This window comes from Diadema setosum, chromosome 5 (genome assembly GCF_964275005.1).
Source record: "Diadema setosum chromosome 5, eeDiaSeto1, whole genome shotgun sequence".
NCBI lineage: Eukaryota > Metazoa > Echinodermata > Echinoidea > Diadematoida > Diadematidae > Diadema > Diadema setosum.
Window position 1 is genome coordinate 5,137,218 of NC_092689.1, and position 22,882 is coordinate 5,160,099.

At 42.3% G+C, this 22,882-nt stretch overlaps 1 protein-coding gene across 1 annotated transcript in view; it reads right to left on the reverse strand.

Moving 5' to 3' along the window:
• Positions 1 to 5,566: 5,566 nt before the first annotated feature.
• Positions 5,567 to 22,882, reverse strand: part of LOC140229021 (transcription factor 7-like 2) — a 140,452-nt gene continuing 123,136 nt past the window's right edge. The window contains 8 exon segments of the mRNA XM_072309283.1: positions 5,567 to 7,171; positions 7,516 to 7,591; positions 8,408 to 8,573; positions 9,403 to 9,574; positions 12,349 to 12,555; positions 15,112 to 15,133; positions 15,136 to 15,207; positions 16,840 to 16,978. Coding sequence (XP_072165384.1) covers positions 6,241 to 7,171; positions 7,516 to 7,591; positions 8,408 to 8,573; positions 9,403 to 9,574; positions 12,349 to 12,555; positions 15,112 to 15,133; positions 15,136 to 15,207; positions 16,840 to 16,978 — 1,785 coding nt within the window. The 3' untranslated portion in view covers positions 5,567 to 6,240.

Genomic DNA, 22,882 nt, shown 5'->3' on the forward strand with positions numbered 1-22,882 from the left:
GTATATAAAGTGCAGTCTGGATCAACCTTTGCCTGTGCTCCATACAGACAAGACGCTCCATCCACTTCCACAAAATGCCTTTTGCTTTTTCCTCCCAATGTGGGGTAGCACACTACACGGGGAAATCTTTCCTGCAATATCCACATACAGTATTTGACTCAATCATCCAGTCTTCACAACTGTCTCAATCAAAGAGATGGGACCAACAGGTCTTAACAGACAAACTGACACAATGAATCATGTGTAAATATTCTTGAAAAAGATGTTTATTTCACAAATGCACTAATATAAACATTTTGATTCTGCCCAGTGTGTTGGATTTTTTTTTTTTCGTTCACAACATCATTCCAATTTTTTTTTAAACAGTTCTTATGCAACTACAAGATTTTGTACACTTTCAAATAGGTGACATCTCTAAAGAGAACATTTCTTCAGAAGATTCTTATATGATACAAAACACACGCCAAAAAAAAAAAAGAAAAAAAAAAGAAGAAAATATTCTTTAAAAATCACATACAGTCAACAACAAAACATGATCTGATTATGTTACGAGGTCAAACAGCCAATGCCATTGACAGTGATGACATATCAAGGGAAACCCTGAACAAAGTGCTGCATAACATTTGCCAGTGCAGGTGGACATCCCTTGGAAGCTTTAATGCATCATCATTTGCACCATTCTAATCTTAATCCCCCTCCCTTTTTAATCCCTTCCGATCCCCAGAAAACGCCTTTCACTGGAGTGGTTTGTCTCCTGCTCCAAATACGACATCTTGCATACCGGTACATCACAAATACACAAGAATTTTCCTTTGCTTGTTGAGAAACGGAGGGGGAAAAAAAATTGTCTATAGGAAAGTGAATGAGAAGAAGGGGAAAAATACTAGGAAAATAAAAATCTTTGGGGAAAGAAAGCAGGTCAAACAAATGAAGGAAGGAGATGTACATGCATGAAATGTAAAAATCATATTTGCAAATGAATTATTGTAATGTGCATGTACTAAAAAAAAAAAGAAGATGCCTCCATTAGTAATGAACCTTGAATTTCTCTGCAAACTTAAATCTTGAAGCTGACATACTACCTGGCCGTACCTCATTAACATGATTTAATTTGCTAAACAATGTTTCAGAGATGAAAGTGGCTCTTCTTGTCATCAATCAATGCTTGATTACATAGTACTATCTCGAGTTTTTCCACAAACTTCAATGCATAAATTACATCTACATGATCGTTGCGTATTTCGCGACGGTACGCGAGTTGAATCGAGTGGCAGAAATACAAAAATAACTTCTAGGAACACACAGTGCACACTATCTTACATCAGAGACTGTCTGGACATGTCTTACTTCCTCAACAATTAATATCTTACCGACAACACTTCATCAATACAAAATACACCAATTGTACTGAAGAAGTTTAGAGTAGTACATTTGTCATGGTTTGAGTTAGTATTACCCAATCACAGTAAAATGCAGCATCTTGTGTTCTTTACAAAATTGTTTTGTGTTTTTTTTTTACCGCTTCGAAGTTGTGTCACATTACAAAATTCCAGGATGCATACATAAATCCAGTCGCAAGCACTCATCTAGGGTAGTACTAAGAAGAATTCAGCCATCATTATTTGTTGCCTGTAACGCTGCAGCCTTGCAGACGCCTCAAAGTCTGCATGACAAGACTATGCCCTAATCTAATTGCCCTGGACTTCTTTCCAAGTGCGCGTAGTCCTCCTGATGGAATGTACAACATTGGCATCTTCTCACATCACAGAGACTGACTAATCACTTAAAATTAGCACCTCCCATCAAACAACAGAAAATTTGTTTCACTTTGGTCCGTGATGCCTTTAAGTGTGGTAAAGACTACAAAGAAGTCCATATTAAAACGAACAAACAAACCCTGTTCTAAGACAACTAAAAATTGTGAAGGGCCCAAGGGTATCCAACAGCTTACGTACATAACACTAGAATCTATTATATAAAAAAAAAAAAAAAAAAAAAAAAAAAAAAAAAAAAAAAAAAACACTTTTGAAAATGAGTCCCTCAAACTGAAAATGCTCTGGAAAATAATTGTCTGCTCAGTCATCTGCCGTTAATCACCCAACCAAGTTACTCGATACCCTCCTCCTTTGCAAATCTGCTCATCACTTTTGGGTTTTGTTTTGTTTTTCTCCATGGCAGTGCTTCTTCTTTGACCCAAATTTTCTCTGTCCACCACTCTGTCCAAAACAAGAAAATGTTTTCCATCAAGCCTGGTCTTTGAAGCCACACTTGGGCTGTTATGTTGCATACCTGCCCATAGCGCCTGCTCAGTACAGCTCCATCAGTATCACTAGTCACCTGCTAGTCTGCAATGTCCAGTGCATTGTGGAAAGATTGTAATGACACACTTAATATTGGCAACACTTTCTTGTGTCTTTGCTTGTTGTCCCTACAACGTCAGGAAGGTACTCCCCAGCAAAAAAAAAAAAAAGAAAAAAAAAATTCTGGAAAGTTGTCTAAGCAGTATTCTAGACACTTATACTTTGGTAGAACGCGAGTGTTCAATGTGTGAAAAAACATCCAAAAATTCCCATGATTTATGTGTGCAAGGTAACACTTGTCACCATACCTCATCATTAGCTTGATTTATTCATTTATAAAAACACCTGTAGACACCATTTTGTTTCTTTTTCATAAAACAAATAACTCCTAAAGAATCTCATTTCCTCCTGCCTTTCTGTGTAACTGCAATTGAATGATCCTTTCCACAAAGCATGGCAATCGTCACTTTGAACATGATTGATACCAAGTTTGGATGCAAAAGGGGGTAGCGTGTAATCGTACAGGACCTTTCTTTTTAGGAGGGGGAGGGGGATTCTTTCATCTTCATTTGACCTCTTTCAAATATTTCCTACTTGCCTTTATATGTCAGATTAGGGAGATACCTCAGATTAGGGAGATATCTCACTCTGTTTTGAATTCCAGGACATGTCCACCATGCAATGTTGGAGTCAATCTCTTCATGAAAAGCCAACTACAATGTACCATACTTCTTGACATGTTGTCAAGTAAGTTCTGAAGTGTGTATGAGATCAAAAAATTTCTTATGGGTTAAGATGAGTCAGAGACGATATGGAAATCATTTTAGTTTCCTTGCATTCTCTTTCCCCATTGTAAATTTGTATTTGTTTTTTGTTGGTTTGTTTGGGTTTTTTTATTCTTTTAGGACCACATGTAGACTAATCGGCTTATTCTGGGAGCCCAGTGAAAGCAGATGCGTGCCAAATACAGACACAAGTCTCTTGACATTTTAGGAAAAATTCAAATTTTATCTGGGGGAAAAAAAAATTCAAATTCTATCTGCAAAGCAATTAAAGAGAGTTCTCATGGCATTGCTCCTGGTCTTGAAAAGCGGTTGTGGTGATCACTTTGCAAAATGGGAGGAGGAGGGGTATGTAAAGTTTCTACAACCACCCTAACAGAGTTGAAAAGTGCATCCTGTATTATTTCGAAGTGTGTTTACATTGACTGAGAGACACTTGAGCTCAAAGGAGGGGAAAACAAAACAAAAATTAACATCATAAAAGTTTAGCAGTAGCTTTAACCGAGATATTTCTTAAGTACATCACATTCCGTTGCATAACATCCTTTATTGTCACTGCTTTTCTTTAACCCTTTGAAGACTAGTCCCGAGTACACTCAGGCAGATGTCTGTCGGAAATGTGTTATTTATAGCAACATCAGCTTATCTTCAGTGAGTCCAAAAAAACAAAAAAAAAAGCAATTCACTCCAACTTGGTTACCCCTGACCTCCCATGACCCCGTGACCAACACAGGCAAACAGAATGTTTGAACTAAAAAAAAAAATTTCAGATCAGTACACGACAGTTCTTTAAAAATATATGCTAACAAAAACATCAAAATCTAACATAGAATATATTTCTTACAACATAAAACACATATTTTCTCACTAATGTCATATAAACAAAAGTATGAACAAAAGTTATAATTTCATCAAAAAATTCATGTACATGATTGCAAATCTCAATTCCCCTCATAGGTCTGTGCTGGCAGAGCGGGTCCCTACAATGAATGAAACGTAGTTATCAGTCAAGTGTTAGGGGAAACTTTGTACCATTTTAACACTGAAGCAAACCAGGCATGGCAAACGCAGATTTAAGTCGGCAGTCTCACACATGAAAATTGCTGCATTTCATGGGGCTCAACCCCAATCAGCATGGCTGATCGTGAGACAAATCCACAAAAAATGAGTGAGTGATTGTAGTCATAACTGTGCTTTCACAACAAACTTTGCAGAGAGTGTTTGCAATGCACCTTCCCGCCCAAGATTGCCAGTGTTTGAAATCGACTGTGTCGGTACAAATCTGTGAGTGATGCCCACCAAAGTTTTGCCATTTTTCTTTGCATAGTGTCAGGCTCTCTCTCTTGCTTTCTGAGTGGGGATTCCGTGGCATGCCACAGTTTGGAAGCGAAGAGAGCGAGTCTCGTTTGATGAACTCTTGTGTGTGTCGGCAGTGAAGTTCCTAACAGTAATTACACTTTGTACGTGCAGGCTGTACACTGGTCAGATTTGTATTATAAGGAGCTCTACATGACATACGTTCTCTCAACCACATGAATACCCAGGATGGTTGTGCTTCTGAATCACAACAGTCCCTTCAACTCGCAGTGACACGTCTCTTACACAGGCAGTGGCTGGGATTTAAGTCGTGAATACATTCGGCTGATTTTGTGGACGATCATCACAGCCTCTCTTCAACGGGGGCCGAGACGGAGAGCAGTCAGCTCACTGAATTCTTTTCACTTTCACTAACAGGAGATCCATCGGCTGTGATTGTGGCTAGGTCTTGTGAGAAACATTCTCTACCCATACTCACTCATGAAACAAGTTCACTACATTGTGCAGAACAGACCCTAACTGCTGATTCATGAAAACCACGGAGTGAAAATATATATTTTACAAAGCAATGTCGAAAAAAAAATCATAGAAAAAAGAACATCCTTGCACCTTCAGCAATTTGCGTCAGTCGACGCTGTGGTGGGGTCCTCAACCCCATGGTACAGAGATTGCTTGATTAATGGCATAAAGATAAGGGCGCCCTCACACCCTAGAGAACAGACGATATATCTGCCTGCCTACGCTTCGCCAACGTTCCCCTGCCACATACAGTACGAATGAAATATCGGAGGGACTGGTATTTGAAGTACTGCTGATAAAAGTCTTCATGCACGAAGAATGATGCTGTGCATACATAGATTCAGTAACAACTGTGAGCAGACACCAGGAAATTCCACAGTACAAATAATGTGCCATAAGAAAGAAAGAAAGTGATGAAAAACATTTTTTGTTAATGCCCCAGGCGGTTACACCAAGGTACAGAAGTACTGAAGATACATGGAGGCATTACTGGGGGACAAAATGAGAGACTGCGGTACGATCGAGCCATCCAGGTGAGAATTAAATCCTTTAAAATCTGTGAAGTGAAAGTACCATAATATCTGCACTTCAGTACTTAACCATGACTCACCACAAAAAAAAAAAAAAAAGATGAGAAGTACCGCTTATGTCATTACAAAAAAAAAAAAAAAAATGTGTATAAATAATTTACAGATCCACATGAACAAAGATGAATAGTACAGCACAGCTGTCACAGAGAGACATCGTCTGGTCCCCACACAACGCAACTGCCTTCAGAGTCCATTCTTTGTTTCTGTGTCGAGACGACATCCCAAAAAGTAATGGCAGGGTAAGGCGAGGTAGATGAACAGTATGCTACAGTCGTCAAGGCCTACAGCTCGAAACACCTAGTTTTAACATACGGGCATAATATTGTCAACTAATCCCTATTTGTGGATTGAAGGTAATAACTTTAGATAGTGGGTGAAACATTTTAGATGATCTGATTTAGAGGAGGTGAAAAAAAAAAGTATAATTACTTTATGTAAAAAAATGAGTGGTCCAGCCACCGATTATATAAATATAGAACAGGTAAAAACCCTCTTTGATATAACATTTCCTTGAGAAAGAGAAAGCATGAATACTTGACATTGTCAGTTTTAAATGATAGGGGAGTGACACCAGGAGGGGAGAAGTTGAGATTTTTGCAGGATGGCCATTTTTGGGTTCTGCTAATGGGTTGGGAGGGATAGGGGAAGGGTGTTGGAGGACAAGGGGGCATGAATGAAACACCTGTCTGGTAGCAGCGTTGTGTGGTGATCAGCCGAGCCTCACCGTGATAGTCATGCGGTCACTGTTCCCGACTTGATGGAGAGATCCTGAGGCATTTCTGACGTGGGCAGTCTCAGCTGCTGCGTGTGGGATGGCAGGAGCGGTGGTGGGGGCACACCCTGGGGGTGGTGCATGGGTAAGAGTCCGTGGGTCGCAAAGCCGTTGGCTATGTGCGGTCGGAATGAGTCATGCATGCTGGGCGGGGCGTGGTGGCCCAGGAGCGAGGCCTGGGGCGAGAACATGACCATCGGGGGCCGCGAACTGGCCAGGGATGGGTAGGAGGCGGCGGCCGGGTGAGGTAAGTGGACGATGGTGGGCGACGTCTGGGCAACAAGAGGCTGCTGTGAGTGGTGGGGAATATGCTGAGACGACAGAGACGGAATGCTTAGAGAAGATTGTGATAAGGACGAGGAGGACGCTGTCGAAGAGCCCGAGGTGCTGGACAGTTGTAAGTGAGGCGAGAAGAGGCTGCGACTTGTCTCTGCTGGCTTGCTGCCACTGGGGTTCAGACGACTCTCGATCGAGTTCGGGTGATTGTCTCTGTGACTGGGCAGTTTGTGGGAACCGTTGGACGAATACAGAGTTGCCGACGACGATGACGAAGGCCCTTTGGGCGACGCCGCCGACGTGGTGGGTGGCTCTCCGTTGCTCTGCGAGCTGCTCGCGTGGCTGCCACTGGAGTGTGGCATGGGCCTGGAATGGATGCCGTTCTGCTTGGGAGAGATGACAGGATCTTGAGGCGGTCTGGGAGGCGGAGGTTGGCCGGTCATTGATGACACCGATGGTGGGGCTGTTGGTGTGTGGTCTGACAAGACCTCCATGGGTGGTGGCTGACCAGGACTGGTGTCGGACTGGTCATCATCCATGTCATCATCGTCGTCGTCGTTCTTATCCCGATCATTCTCGTCTGAAGAGATGTACCGAATACACTTTTTCTTCCTCCTGTAAAATAGAATCAATTGTTTAGTCACAAGATATTCACACTATAACCCACATTTAACTCAGAGCATTAGTGGAAGCTGCTAAATATCACATGATGAATGCCCTTTTAGTTTATATTGCAGAATTGCTTCAATGCTCCTTTATTTAATGTACAAATGCAGCTAATCTATACCTTTAAAATAAAAAAAATGGGAACATCTCTAGATATCTAATATCACTATATTTACATCAGAACCACACCTTAACAATCTCTATTGGTTTGCACCACATATGAAAAAAGAAATTTGTATGTAACTGATTGGCAAATTACCCTTCAAAAGAATTGTGCAATCAAGATATCTCACCTGCAGGGCTTACACCAGAATTCCTGCTGGTCAACGCCAAATCTGGCTCGACATTTCTTGGGAGTTGATGGCTCGCCTGATCCAACATAGTTTGAGATGGGGGAAAAAAAACAACAACATTTCAATGTCAACATACATGCGTACGCATCCAGAATTGATTCTACATTTTACCACAATTCCTTATTATTCTAAAGACTGATTCTGTGATACGAAAGAGTGTTGGTGGTATTGAGGGGTTTTTGTAGACAATATATATGTTGTGATAGTACTTAGCATTAAAATGCATTTTACAATATCAGATACTGCCCATCACATGTTCAAAGATTTGAACAGGGCTTTTTCTTACTTTGTCAGTTTGTTGTTGTTGTTGGGTTTTTTTTTCTCTCTATTTTATGTTCAGGCCCACAAAGACAGTTATGATGACTCACACATACAGTGAGGAGGACATTAATCAGTCTAGTTCCAAACACATGAATCAATTGATTGCACTGCACAGTTATTCTTTTTTTTTTTTTTTTGCTATTGCTGTATGATGAATGCAAACTCATAGCTCACTCTATGAAATAGTAACTATCTACACTGTCCCTGTCATCATTTTCAACCCTCTGCATGCCACATTAACCACCTACCAATAGGTTTGTGTGTGAAATTTGTGCACATTTGACTAATTGGCACCAAAAAAAAAAAGTTAAAAAGGAACAGACTGACACCACATCCACTTGGTTACAACTGATGGAACTTCACTCCTCATGCAAAAATCAAGCAGACATCTAATGAAGATGGTCACTACCAGCTACTGACATGTCAGCCTTCTACAGGCTGATCAAACACTCGCTCAGAAGTACAGACGGCACTGCCACACCAAAAGTATTGCCCTTTGCCGAGTGCGTACCTGAATTTTCGCCCTGCGTCTTGTCCCGCTTCTTCTTCTTCTTCTTGCCGTGTATTGCGTAGTTGTCGCGGGCGCTCCAGCCCGGGTAGAGCTGCATGTGTAGCTGCCTCTCCTTGCGGGCCAGCTCGTAGTACTTGGCCTGTTCCTCGCGGGACAAGGCATGCCACTGGTGGGAAAAATAGGAGTCATAAAGATTAGTGGTTAGTATGATAAACAAGACACAAATGTTCAGATTAGAGCTTAGATTCAGTAATCAATCATATGTACATATATCCAGGAATTAACAGGCAGGCAAGCTAATAGGACTAGGTATACTCTTTGAATTACTATGTGTCTTCTAACCCTTGGAATTCAAGAAAGTCAGTTAAGTTGAGAGCTTGTATGAAATATTCCAGTGAGCATAGCCAATATTCTCTGTTAAACTGAGGCCATGATGGTTCCGGAAAAGTGTGTGTGGTCTACGCTCTTCACTCACCCTGCAGGCCAGGGTGATTTTTGAGTGGTAAACCCTCATTACCTACCACAGGTCAAGTGATCATGATCACAACTTACTCACCCTCCTGCCCAGTGCCTAGTTGAGTTGAGCATGGTCAAACTTCTGCACTAACCTTTCAACCAAAGACCTGCTCAAGTGTACATACTCAAAACATATAACTCCACCTCTGACCCAAGATCTTGTTGAAGTGGGTGCGGTCAAACTTTTCGCTTAACTACTAGCAGAGGATCTGGTTCCACGGGTGTGGTCGCAATCGTTTCCCGACTCCCCAGCACAGGTTTTGGTATCAAGGGCGTGGCTGGAACCCTACCCTCATCCTCCAACCCAGGATCTGGTTAAATCGGTATGATCAAACTCTCCTTTCCCCCAGGTGGGTGTGGTTCATTCTCTTGTAGGGGATCTTGATTAAATGAAGTCTGCATGGCCAACCCTCGTCACTGACCCTCTGGCCTACAATCTTGCTCAAGCGGGCGTGGTCACACCCTTTATTTTTACTCACCCTCCTGCCCAGGATCTGGTTGATGGCAGCACTCTCCTTCAGGGTACACTCCTTGACGACGCTGGCCCGCATCTCCTTCATGTAGAGCATGAAGGCGTTGAGAGGCTTTTTGATGTGCTGCTGCTTCTTGCTAGCTTCACTGGCCATCTTCTTCTCCTTCTCCTTCTGATGCCTGCAGGATAAGGCAAGAGAGCGAGGGGGTTAATGATATGGGAAAAGCTTACACAGTTGTGTACATACAATGTATCCATACTCATAGAGCATATGCAAGGAGTTTAAATTTTTTTTTAAATTTTGTCAGGAAATCCATTGTAAGTCTGATTCGGTATCTTTCAAAGCTTGGATGCAATTTGTTAATATCCCTTATTGTATCTGTAACCCGTACATCATGCAATAATGTTCCAATGAAAATCATATTGTCACAACTGCAGAACATTGTTTCCACAGTTCTGATTGCCACTTTGGTCTAATGATATATGAACATGAAAACAAGAAAACTGTTGCAAGATACTCTTCTCTCGTTATTTATGCCGACGCACAAATCAATGTTTTGGGCTTGTTTTTGTTTGTTTGTTTTTTTGAAGTTACAGCTAATAACCTTCCCCCATGACTGACAATGTGTTAAGTCCTTCTGGACAGACTGCTCCCAAAAAGCGTAACCATATCGACAGCAAGAAAACGCAAAGTCACTATTTTATGATTCAAATTATGATTAGTGAAAAAGAAATAAAGTGGGTTGTTGGTTGTTTTGTAGTGTTGTGTTTGTTTGATTTTAGGGAAAGGTTGTCATAATTGGAGCTGCTGTTTTTCTTCTGGTCGGACATCAAAATGCCACCCATTCTGATCTGTAATGCCATGCGGCTCTACAACTGTAGTTAAGGGTGTCAAGCCATCATCAAGTGGTATGGTCCGCTTTGATTGCCTAAAAAAAAGTATCGTAAGTTTTCAAAGGAGTGGGAGGCATCATGATAGATACAGCATCTCTGTCATGTTCCAAAAATCCATAAAGTCAACAAGAGGGTAACAATTAATGTCAAACGAGGCATATCTTTAATGATGTATGGATGTGAATATGTTAAATTTTGCTCTCTCACATGTTGCAACCCAGTGTAAAGTATGAATGTGATAAAATATCACTTTTTTGAGGGATGACTGCTTTCACACCGAGCAATTGATTCCTGTTGCCATGCCAACAACCACCTCATTCCTGCCATTCTCGGAGCAGGGTCGCTTCAGTCGAGTTGGACTCAAAGTGTTTTAAAATCTATGCTGGTTCCGAGGAAGAGAAGAGGAAACGACAAATGTGAAACTGTTTTGGCCCCACTCCTGTCGCCTATCAATGAATCCAGAGGTAAACCATGTGACAGGCTGGCCATGTCTCTGTGCTGGGGGCCCCGGCCATGCAATTGTCACCTAATGAATTGGATTTCCCCCCTTCAATCCACCTGTAATCACGCTGCTGATAAATCATGCACTGAGAACTCATTCAGATGGCAATGTGATTTTTTTTTTCTTGTTCTACCGACCGCCCCCATGCCAAGCCCAACTACCTCCCAGTGCAGATAGATGGGAAGTGTCCCTCACCCTCTATCGTTTCTTTTTTTTCCTTTTTCTTGTTTTACCCTACAGACACTGTCAACCGCATAAATGGGGGTATTACTTTTCAGTCCGATGTTTGATTTGTTTCCGTTATACCCTGCACGATTGGTTACGCCACCACATCAACTCCGCATTAGCCGTAACTCGATAGCGACAACTGGTAACAATTCCCTGCGTATCAGCTCCTGAGAATGGGCACTACAAGGCTGTCCCGGCGATTGGCTTTGCTAGCCCAAGTCTTTCAATTAACGGTAATCATTTTACAATTGTCGATACTCGGGGACTTTATGGGGATGAGGTTTTCCAAAGTGGATTGGTGTTGATCGGAATCGCATAAAGGTCACTCTTTCTTCCATCACCTCAAATTGCAAATCAGATTCTAATCCATCATGCATCCAAACTCTGTAACTTGCAATCCTCACCAGAACAGAGTCAGTATGAGCTCCCACTTGGCGTTGCAAACGCGATTATTTTGAGAGAAACTGCCACGTGATTGGCTCATCCACATAATTGAGAACAAAAATGCAATGATTTGCCATTATTTCAAGGCAGTTTCTCCCCTCCTCTACCCCCTCCCCCCCCCCCAAAAAAAAAAAGAAGAGAAGAAAAGATTGAACTCAATGACACTAACACAGTGCAAGTGTTTGAAATGAAAAGATACAATCTACATCGTTTCCAGTTTGAAAAATCTGAGGTGGACAGTCTTACATGTCGGATAGTTAGGCTGAAAATGAATGATAATTGCTTCAAAAAAGAGAAAATCCTTTTCCTACAGACAGCAGTTTTAGCTTCAACCATTTTAGAAACAATGCTACCATAATGAGATGTATTCTGATAGTGACACCGTAACTTTCAAAACTTTTTTTATGCTTGAGTGTTCGACCAACCGTTCGAGTATACACAGCCCAGGTAGCATAATTGGGCATTTCTTTTAAAATCAGTCACCACTATGTTAAAAAAATGTTTTTAACTTTTCTTTTTGTAATGCTGAAGTTTGATCTACCTTTAAAGGAATAATCCAAAAATCATACGAGTAAACTGCTTAAATGCTGTGATTGTAGGAAAATATGAAGTCACTGACTGCAATGTCATGCAGATCTTCAAAGCTAAACCATTAGCAAAATCTTGCATCAACAGTAAATGTTGATGTGAGACATGACAACACTAACAAAATGGGAAAAAAAGCATGATTGTAGTCTGGTTTGTTCTGTTGTTGTTTTCGGTAAACCACACAAAATCAAAAGTGGTGTGGTGCCAAAGGGTAGGAGCCCCATACACCAAGGTGCTTTACACCACTCCTCACTCCTCTCCCACAAGACAACTTTTCTCCCCCTGCTGTGGGCTCACCTGTCGTTGCTCTGCTGCTGTGCGTCATGCTGCTGCGAGGATCCGATGGGGTTCATGAGGGAGTGCGGCAGGCTGCCCATGGGCACAGGCCCCGAGCTGATGGGCGAGGGGCCCAGCCGGGCCATGCTGGCGGGGCTGGCGGCCAGGCTCGGAGGGTACGGAGACCGCAGGGCACTGCTGGTCAGAGGGTAAAAGGGCTGGCCTTGCCTGGAAGAGGTGAAAGTGATGAACAAGGAGATGACATCAATAAACATTAGAACATAGATGCACCAGTCACTAGTCATACATTTTTTTTTTTCCAAACCCATATGCCGTTTTCCATCAATGGTGGAAAGAGTTAGTAATTTGCAGAAAATCTCAGATTTCTGGCATCTGCTCCACCATTGCAGCATCAAAAGAACCACTATGAAGTTCACAATACAACTGTAATATAAAATACACCAACACACACACAAAACAAAAATTTAAAATTTTCATTTCCCTGTTACCCAGAAGTGACTCATTATTTGCATCCAACACTTTCTCTTTCCCTACTGAACTGTCAAGACATTGCAGTGATTTTTGCCTTTCCCCACCAAAATGCACCACACACCTCACCTTATTAGCATTGCTCCACCCATCCATCTATATCCCCGGTCCGTCCCATTCACAGGGCTGGGCACTACCAATAATCTGGGCCTGCCACTTCACATTACGCCCTGCCCTGTTTCTTCCGCTGGAATAGAACCATAACATTATCACAGCCATGCTGAGAAAATTTCAATGCCCCCCTTTTTTTCTCTCTTCCCCTCAGTTTATCTTTTATTACTATTATTTCCACGTCAGCGAAAAAGTACACATCCCCCCGTTAATGTTCGTTAATACTCCTGGAAAGTGTGCTGCCGTGGCAAGAGGTTGACGATCGCACCGACGATCATGATTGAAAACTACAGGAGGTGCCGGCTGCAGCAAACAGCCGTGAAATCGCGGGACTCATCAGGCGGCTGAGGATTAGCGTCAGCGCCGGACGAGCCGCTAACGGAGGGCAGTGGCAAGCGCGCCTTTCGCCACTGTTTCTCTGATACTCATCTCACATGGACCTCTCGTCTCCCCAAACAGAAAGTGTTCAAAATACAACAACGAGCAAAGGAAGACAAAAAGAAACACAAAAGTTGCAATCCAACAAGAGTAGAAGACAAAGCATATCGCTGCATCTCGAGGAAGGGACGGTATTAGGAAAGATCATACCCCAGAGACAGAAAAGATAAAGTTGAAGTACAAAAGGGTAAGGCACACATGCATTAAACTGAAAACTCACAGATGACATTAAAGAATATAAGAACTGCACACAGAGCTAGACAAGTGGGACAGTTCAAGAGCAAGACTCGGAATTGGAAAGCATTAAATCAGTATTCAACATTTCACAAAAAAAATCCACTTGTTACAGATGAAAGCAGCTTTGCATAAAGATGATCTTTGTCGAGTGCCCTATGATGTTCACCGAAAGAAGTAGTGCACGCGTGCATACTTCTTTCAAAATTTGGTGCGGCAGGCTCTGTATCAGAGACACATTTGAATGCATAGCAAGAAGGGGATATCACAGCCGAAACATTACCCACGCATAGGAGAAGTAGGCTTACTCATAAGAAGAACTAGTGCAGATAACTTTGCTTCAGTGATAGAATTATTCTTTTTGTTTTTCTTGCTTAATAAAGATGCAGATTAGGAGAGGGCAAGAGACAATGACACAAAGAGATCCTTGAGAAGAAAAAAAAATTGAAAGAGTGGTTGGAAGAGGGCACACGATAGCAAGAGATAGCGGTGGAAAGATGCGGTGGAGAAGCGCCAGAAGACGGTGCGTGTGAAGTGTGTGTAATCCGAATTTCGCACATGGCTGGCGCGAGGGCTCCTTTGAGTGATGGGCTGTGCCAGTTTTCTGACCAGTCGTGGAAGGGGCCTGCCGCGCTTCGCTGGCCACGCATCACGCACCGTGGTGAAGGGCAATCAGGCTCACCGGCCTCACGTGGAAAGAGGGAGAGAAGGGATGGAGGAAGGGGGTAGGGGTGGGGAGGGGGTGCTCTGGGAGACGGGGTTTCAACCAGACAGGGAGATGGGTGAGCAAGAGCTTTGGCAGGATACAATTATAAAAGAGTTGGTAGTCCTGGGCAAGACTTATGTTATTGTAAAACAAAATGAAGGGTTGGGGGGGGGGGGGGGGAGTGAAAGGGGTCAGATGAAGGCAGCCTAGTGGTAGACCTGAATGGTGGGCAACCACTGCTTGGCACAACATAAAATGAAATGGAAGGATCACACCACACACGACATAAGTGTGCATTATAAACTGAAGTAAGGAATAAAGATATAAACACTGGAGAGGAATGCTTTTCATTTCGTGTAAACTGTGAAGTGATTCTACGTTTCCTGTACCTTCTGGGGGAAAAAAAAAATCAGCTAGTTTTACTATGTTGTGATTTTCCTGAATCCATTACCCTTTTTTTTAATTCCATCAATTTCTTATACCTTTAGGAATGTAGCACAGGTTTTGGAGCTATAAATTTTTGCAAAAAATTTGTGAAAAATTATTTCACACAACTTTTCCCAGTCAACTCTCTGTGTGCAAGATTTCACATGACCGCTGGAACCCTGCATAGATAGGTATCTATGGTGAGAGCATGACTTGCCTGTTGACTCTTGGGGATGTTAGAATTTGAACTTTATAAAAAAAAAAGGAGAAAAATGCGTCTTTTCTCAGACACATGGCACAAGATAAGTTTGAATAGTTACCATGGCATGTTGTAGACCTCAACGGATGCGAACTCAGCGAGCTGGGAGATAGCGGGTGATACGGTGAGATATCCGTGTGACTTCTCCGCAAGATCCCTGCATTGACAGAGACACACGAATAGGAATTTATTGTGGAGAAGGTGGAATTTATGAGCCAAGACCTTGTGGTCCTAATGACTTTCAGCACCGCATTTCCCACTGGCATTTATAAATATGTAATCATCTTTCTCCCCCCCCCCCCCACCCCCCCACTCCCATCCCACCCCTGCCTTCTTGCACTGAATCATACACCGTCTTCAACCCTCTTCATTTTCGGCTCTTCATAGTGCAGTGATACAGGTTACTGCAAATTCAGGACGGTTGGCAGCAGATTTCAAATTCATACATCGTGCGAAGGAAAAAAATGCATAAACATTCCTCCATATCCCTCGCATTAGAGGGGAAATTAATGCATGGATGCAGAGCACAATACTATTTCAAACAGAAAGGAGTTAGCATAAGGCAATTGCCTCGGTACCCCTTTTCCGTGGCATACCTGCAACATTTCGCCAACCACTTTCTCATCCAGCTATAGATTTGGGCACCGTAAGTCTGGCAATACGCACAATGATGAGAATAACAGCCGGAGAATCATGAAATCATCAAGTTTTCAGAGAATCGTAGAAAACTGTGAACATTTGTTTTCTGTGAAAGTTCTGTTACAAAACACAACACTTTTATAAAGGACAGCTACATAAGACTTTATACGAAACCTTCATGAATAAAAATGGCACAAAAAACAGGTATCTTGCCTACCTATAGGGTTGTCAACCTTTGTACATTGAAGTAGAGATACACAATTAAAAACGAAAACTGGAAGCAGGAATCATTCCTTGCTTTGGAAAAAAAAGAAAATTGTGAAGCAGAGGTATGCTTAGTCATATTTTATCACGAATATTTTTCATTAAAAAAAAACAGAAACATATAACTTAGTTTTAACAGGAAGAATTACACCACCTACTGTAAACATACTAGTTTGCAACTCCACAAACTCCATGTTATCACTAACAGAAACAAAAAAGTATCATCATAACATCTCAAAGGAAGAATTTCATGAATTTGAATCATAACTCTGGTGGCATTGGTATTACAATAGAGTGGAAGTTCCTAAAGGGGAAAAAAAAAGGCTTTCAACGAAATCACAAGTAATGTGGCATGTGATGTGAAAGGGATAGAAGTTGTCTTGAAGCGTGCTAACATTTGAAGATGACCACTAGTGGGGGGACATGCAATGTGCCTATCATGATTAGCATCAGTCCAACCAGTCTTTCCGAAGATACCTTAACCCATTGAGGACGGGCTGATTTTGCTACAACATGCATTTCCCACAGACACCTGCCCGAGTATACTTGGGACTCGTCCTCAACGGGTTAAGGCCCAGCAGTGTGTGGATTCATGGGTGGCCCAACTCATTCCTGCCTACAGGGGTAAACTAAAACCCACGTATAGCACCGGTCAGCAAATATGTGCATTGGAGCGTCTGCTCATCAGTAACGGTCGACTCCAGTCAGATTCTATAGCTGTAATGGCTGTGTACTTTTACAGAGATCAGTGATAAATCTGTACACGATTCGTTACAGAGATTCGTAAATATATCCATACCAGGGCAAGCCTTTCTACTCCATGGTATCCCTACAGTACCGGCGTCTTGAATATTAACCCTGATCCATCATTCTACTCTGTACAAACCTGTCTTTGAGTCCACCCCCACTCCTCTGAGATGCGGTGATGGTGTGCCCGGAGGATAGTGCTCCTGGTTGTACATCATGAGATGGGCTAGGGAGGGCGGATACGCTCCTGCTGGGTGCAGAACCGGCATCTTCTGGCCCTGGAGCAAAGAGAGAGAGACAGAAAGACGGACAGAGAAATAGAAAGAGATAGATAGAAAAGGTGGGAGGAGAAAACGCAAAGTGGTTAAAGGTACATTGTACATGAACTTGTCACAATACTCGTAGATACATTGTATCTCTACGGCTAAACTGATTCATTTTCAAAGGCATTGCTCTACATATTACATGATTTGTCAGAAAGTATAATATGTAGAATCAACTTCTAGTTGATCACAAAACAATTCTACCAACTTTGAGCATAGAAAATGACACAAAATGATTTCTACAGCTAGTTCTCTCAGAGAGAAGATGATTGGGTGTTGCTTTTGACTGGTTCTAGCCAAGCTGAGAACGAAATGTGATCACCGTATCGGAGAATGTGACCACAAACTGAAGCAGCACAGAATCCTCTCTGGTCCCCCGCATTGCTCAACTTACAAATGGACTAATTCACTTCTGCGGCCCTCCAACACACTGTGGACCTACATCCTCTCTCACAAAGCGATGGCCAAACCTCAAACTGCCCTCCCGCATGGCCACTGCACATACAAGGGCCGCCTCCCTGCCCCTTCCCTACTTTCCCTTACAGTCATGAGGAATATGGCCATATGCACATTTGAAAAAAAAAGAGAAAGAATTAGACAAAGAAAACAAACAAATACAGATCTGCTCGGATGCTCAAAAAAGGACGAAGTGCAATCTTCAGTCGGCTATGTCAGCTGCCACTAAAAAGTTTTGATCTGATCAGGCAAAGCCCTTTCCTCTTGGCAGGCTTTCCCTTTGTAGTTTTCTCTACATCTCCCCTACTCATTAGCGTTAAATGTCAAAAGCAAAAGAGTATTATCTTTGGGCTGCTCTTGTTCTTTTCGAGATGAAAAGCAGAATTCACAGAAAGAGCAGCGATTTGTGCCTGTGTTGCGCCGACATTTCATTACCCTCAAATTGGCCAAAGGAAGCGGTAACTGTTGCATCCACCAGAAATGGAAGTCGTCCTGTTACAGGCATTTTCTGTTGTTGTTCATGTGCAATTTTGTTTTGTTTTGTTATATGTGCTTGCGTGTGTGTGGTGTGTGTGGTGTGTGTGTGTGTGTGTGAGGGTGTATAAGCATCTTTGTTGGTTTAAGATATGGTTTTAGGAGTTTTAAGATTGATACATGAAATTTAGAAATGGTGCACTGTTAAGACGATGCCGAAGCAATGGTATGGTACCGCCTAAGAAGTCTAAAAGCCATTACATACGAACTGAAGATGTGTTCACAGTCCCAAAATTAGTCTGGAACAAGTTCTTTGGCAAAGTGGGAAATAGCACATCCCTGGAGTTCCTTCTTCCTACATGATTTGCACAAAAAGTTGTTTGTTTGCTTCCCCCCCCCCCCCCGACTGAGATATGAGATACCAGTCTTGTAATCCAGTCCAAGGTTACAAAGTTAAATTATTTCAAGGTGTTCTGTTAGTAATGTGCCCATTTGACGAGGCATCTATGCAAATGGGGTCCAGAACCCTGCTTCCAACAATCATCCTTACTCAACAGAGACTCTCATTTCCCCCTTTTGAGAAATTCTGCCAGGAAATGCCAAACGTTTTAAGCAGCTGTCTACAATACATCACTGCTGGAACAGGAGCAAATCTCCAAGACACGTCTCACCCTTGCTCGTACTTGCTTGCTTGTTAGCACTTTCTTTCTCTATCCTAGCCTAGCTGCCAGACTCTTCTTGTTTAAAGTTATTCATACCGTGATGATGATATCAATTGCATATCATTTTTAGTAATGAGATGAACCCCACTGCTATCCGATCCCAAAATGCAGGTTGGGGCTTTGCCCCAAAGGCAGTCCTTCCTTCTCACAGTTTGACAAGTTCAGCTAGTATTTTTTTTTCCCCCAGAGGAAGCATTTTTGCTCATCTTTTCTCCTCCTGAAACTTGACATGCATATTTTCATGTATTATCTTGATATTTGACAACATCTTACATAACCTTGCGAGGAAACTTGACTGTTGTGATGATTTTGCTACAATCTCAATTCTACTTGGGCTTTATCGGGCACTTTTCCTTTGCACCATTCTTCACATCCTCTCTAATTTCTATGAAGCCTAACTATACAACATACTGTACAAGTTGCAATATTAATGCCTCTTTGTTTATCTTACAACACTTCAATATCTGTTTGAATGCTTTTTCAAAATTGCTGTCTATGGGACGAGGGGTTCCTACATTTCTGATGTGAACTGTCTTTGGCTCTTCCAACATCAAAATCAAACTGGGCAGAACTTTTCTTCCCAGCGGAAAGCTTCTTTCCATGCAGTGTTGCTCAGGTTATTGTTCCCTTTCAAATCACTTTCCCCCCTCAAGCCTAGACCATTTTTTCCCCCTTCCTTTCTACCTTAAGGAGACTGGGACTCTCACACTTAGGAGGTTATTGACCCCCCAATAGTTCAAAGAGAGTAAGATTTGCTTGCCACTTCCAAAATACCAGCATTCTCACAAGGTGAGAAGATTGTGGTTACAGGCTGGGTTTCACAAGCATGAAATCACTGGTAGTGGGAAGGGGGTAGGGGTTGGAAAAGATTTGAGGATGTACTAAAATGGAATCCTTACAATATTCAATGTTATATCCATCTATAAACCTGCTTCCACGTAACTATCATAAAACAGTAAAGGAGAAATCATACCTGAAGTATGATTTCATATGACGAGCATTTAAACAGCAGCAATTGAAGGGAATCAGACTAACAAGGAAATTGTGACAATTTAAAAGTCAGCAGATCAGCCTGACTGCTGGAATTTTGCTTGTAATCACTTGTTCAATGTGGCATGAAATGTTTGAAATCAATTGTGCAGATTATTCCACTTTTTCTTGCAAAGGAGCATCTCAAAACATTATGGCACATGAAACATTAGACATCAGGCTTTGGAACACAACTCTGGTATCATGAGAAATCATTAAAATCCTGCTTATATCCAAGAAAAATGGATTTAGAGAAATTGTGGACTATTGGCTTTTTCCAATAAGACAAAACAATGTCTAGTTCAATGCAACTTTAACAGTCATAATCTCGTACACTTGGTTCCCCGAGTTCTGCAAGATTTTTATTAATGCCACTGCCTTTATTCAAATTCAATACCCTACCAGCATATCTTGGAGAGTTGAAGTTGTGTCATTATAAAGTACAACAGGAAGGTGTAAATTGTTTGTAAGGGATATGGGAGAAGGTGCCTAGACTGAAACTGATCCACCAATGTTGGCAGAAAGGGGGGGGGGGGTGGGGGATAGGTGGTGATAAGTACAGCGGGCAGGGTTTTCCACCTGCTACAATCATCACCTGCTATAATTTCTACACAATTTCATGGAACAATTTCCCGTACGAAAATATTGACATTGAAATGATTGGAGGGATGCGCGACATGTTCCACTGCACTATGACAACGGCCAGCTCCAAAACGTAAATGGGCACATTGTCTTTTTAGGGCGACGCACAAAAGAAGCTGCTCAGCGGTGGAGCCGCTCGCATCACGCACTGACGCACGCCGACGTTCCTCTGCCGCCCGCTGCCCCCCGAACGAGGCATCCTGCGAGTGGAATCAATTTTTTTTTTTTTTTTTGTTGGTAACCCATTTCGGTTTATTGCTCTGTATGTCATGCAGAAACGGTGAATTGAAATGTCATCGGGATGCCCCCGCTCCCCTGCAAAACAAGAACTAATTTGAGTTGCTGGAGAATTAGAATAGTTTGGTTGAATTGCACATTGATTGTCATAGATTTCTCTTCTGCCTCAATCCTTAACATTCTGTCCTCCCCCCCCCCCCCCCCCCCCCCCCCGAATATGATTAAATTGTTAGGAACTTGACTCCCACTTGATATTGTAATGGAGAGACCTTGGCACCTCAAGAACATTATACAGTGACCAAATTTGAGTTTCCTTCTTCTATGGATACCACCAAGAATTAATTTCTATTGTGTTAAGCGGTTTATAGTATGTATGAATACAATGCACACATGTATGAATAATGAAATGAGTATGTCTATATACCATTATGTTCATCTTTTTCTGTCTTTCTGGTTATATCTTTCTATTTAGAAGCAACTGATTTCTATATGTATACTGTGCAACCACTACTACACAGAAACAAATACTGGCTGTTCATACCGAAATCGTCAATATCCACCAACTTTTATCAAAGATTGCAAATTTTTAGCACGAGGACACCTAGATATCAAATACCCTATACTATACAATTCCCGTGAATAAAGAGCCCTAAAGATCCCACTATCTACAAGAGTATCATCATATGAAACAAAAGCTAAGGAGAAATAGATGAGATGGATAGGATTGTAACCAAGTACGACAAATAAAACAATAAATGTTATACTGTCCGCCCAAAGACAAACAGCACATTAGTGTGTGTATACAGCATATGGGATACCACATACACACACACACGCACAAAAGAATATTAACTGCACACTTTCCCATGCAAACACTGCCACCATCCTCTACTGCACACTAACAAAAGTGCAACCGTGAGGTCGGCTGATGCAGGGGACGAAAGGGAGGATGGAAAAAAAAAATTCTCTTTCAGATGGGAGCTGCGATTGCGATGCATACAACCAAGGGTTAATAATAGCAGTGCCGGTGATGAAATAACGCGGGCCCGCAGAAATGCGGGCGATCGCAATTGCCGCTCCAATGAAATGTCAGTCCTACGATGCCACGAGGAGCATATACATATGGTTTGATTTCAATATTATGAACTTGACATAGCTAGTCAGGGAAATGTCCATTCATTAGGAGGATAATCCGACATCCCAGCATATACGCCTTCCCTCCGGTGGGCCCTACCCGGCATATTGGAATAGATGGGACTACACTAGTATCGCTGTGTTGCGCAGTGGCCAATTTGCAGCATCCAGGAAGGGCACGCGACATTATCAAACAAATTGAAGGAGTCGCCTCGCGTATGCGGCTGGCGCACGCAGCCTCGCCCAAGACATTTCCACCCAACCCGAGCCTGACAGGGAGAGTGAATGCGTGTAGATCCAAAGCGATAACAATCAATCTGTTTTAGATGAGTCCCAGAGTGCTGTGATTTCTCCTACAAGCAAGGTCAAGGAGAGAGCAACTCTGTACCCCACCCTGACTGGGATTGAGATGTGAACCAGTAAATCCCCCTCACCACCTCCCACCCCCCCCCCCATTTTCCCCTCTAAAAGTCAAGATCTGGGTATGAATCACCTATCGTATAAAACGAATGAGCCTGTCTTCTCTGGACCAAGTCTTCTTAGTTCTATGGTATAAAAATTTTCCCAACAAGCTGGCAGGGCTATGCATCACTGCCTTCCTAATACAACAGAGGAGAATGTACTTACTCTGGAGTTCTGGATAGCTGGCCAGTATTTGGACAAGATCAGATAATTTTAGAGGACATTGTAGTCACCAGAATGATGTAAACAAAAACAACAACAACAACAACAACAACAGCAAATTACCTGCGACACATGCACAATAGCTCAGTTTAAAAGTAGGCTTAATGTGGCACTTAGCTATGTCCACTACAAGTAGTAATCAGCAAATATAGAATAATTAGTGGGATGCCAAATGTTATTTTTTAGTGGGGGATAGAGCTTGTGGTTGGTTGGAACAAGGGTCAATACTCCCTTCCCCCTCCCTATCTCTGAGGAGGAACCCTCAAAAGTCATGAGTGTTCTTGTGCTTCACGATCTTTGCTCACTACGTACAAGTGGCGGATCCAGTGGGGCGCACCGGGCGCGTGACCCCTCTTCATATGTCGTTAAAACAAAAGAATAAGAATAAAAAATGACATGAAACAAAAGTAGCACCAGAAAATATTGTTTGCACCCCCCCCCCCCCCTTTACGGATTCTGGATCCGCCCCTGAGTATGCCAA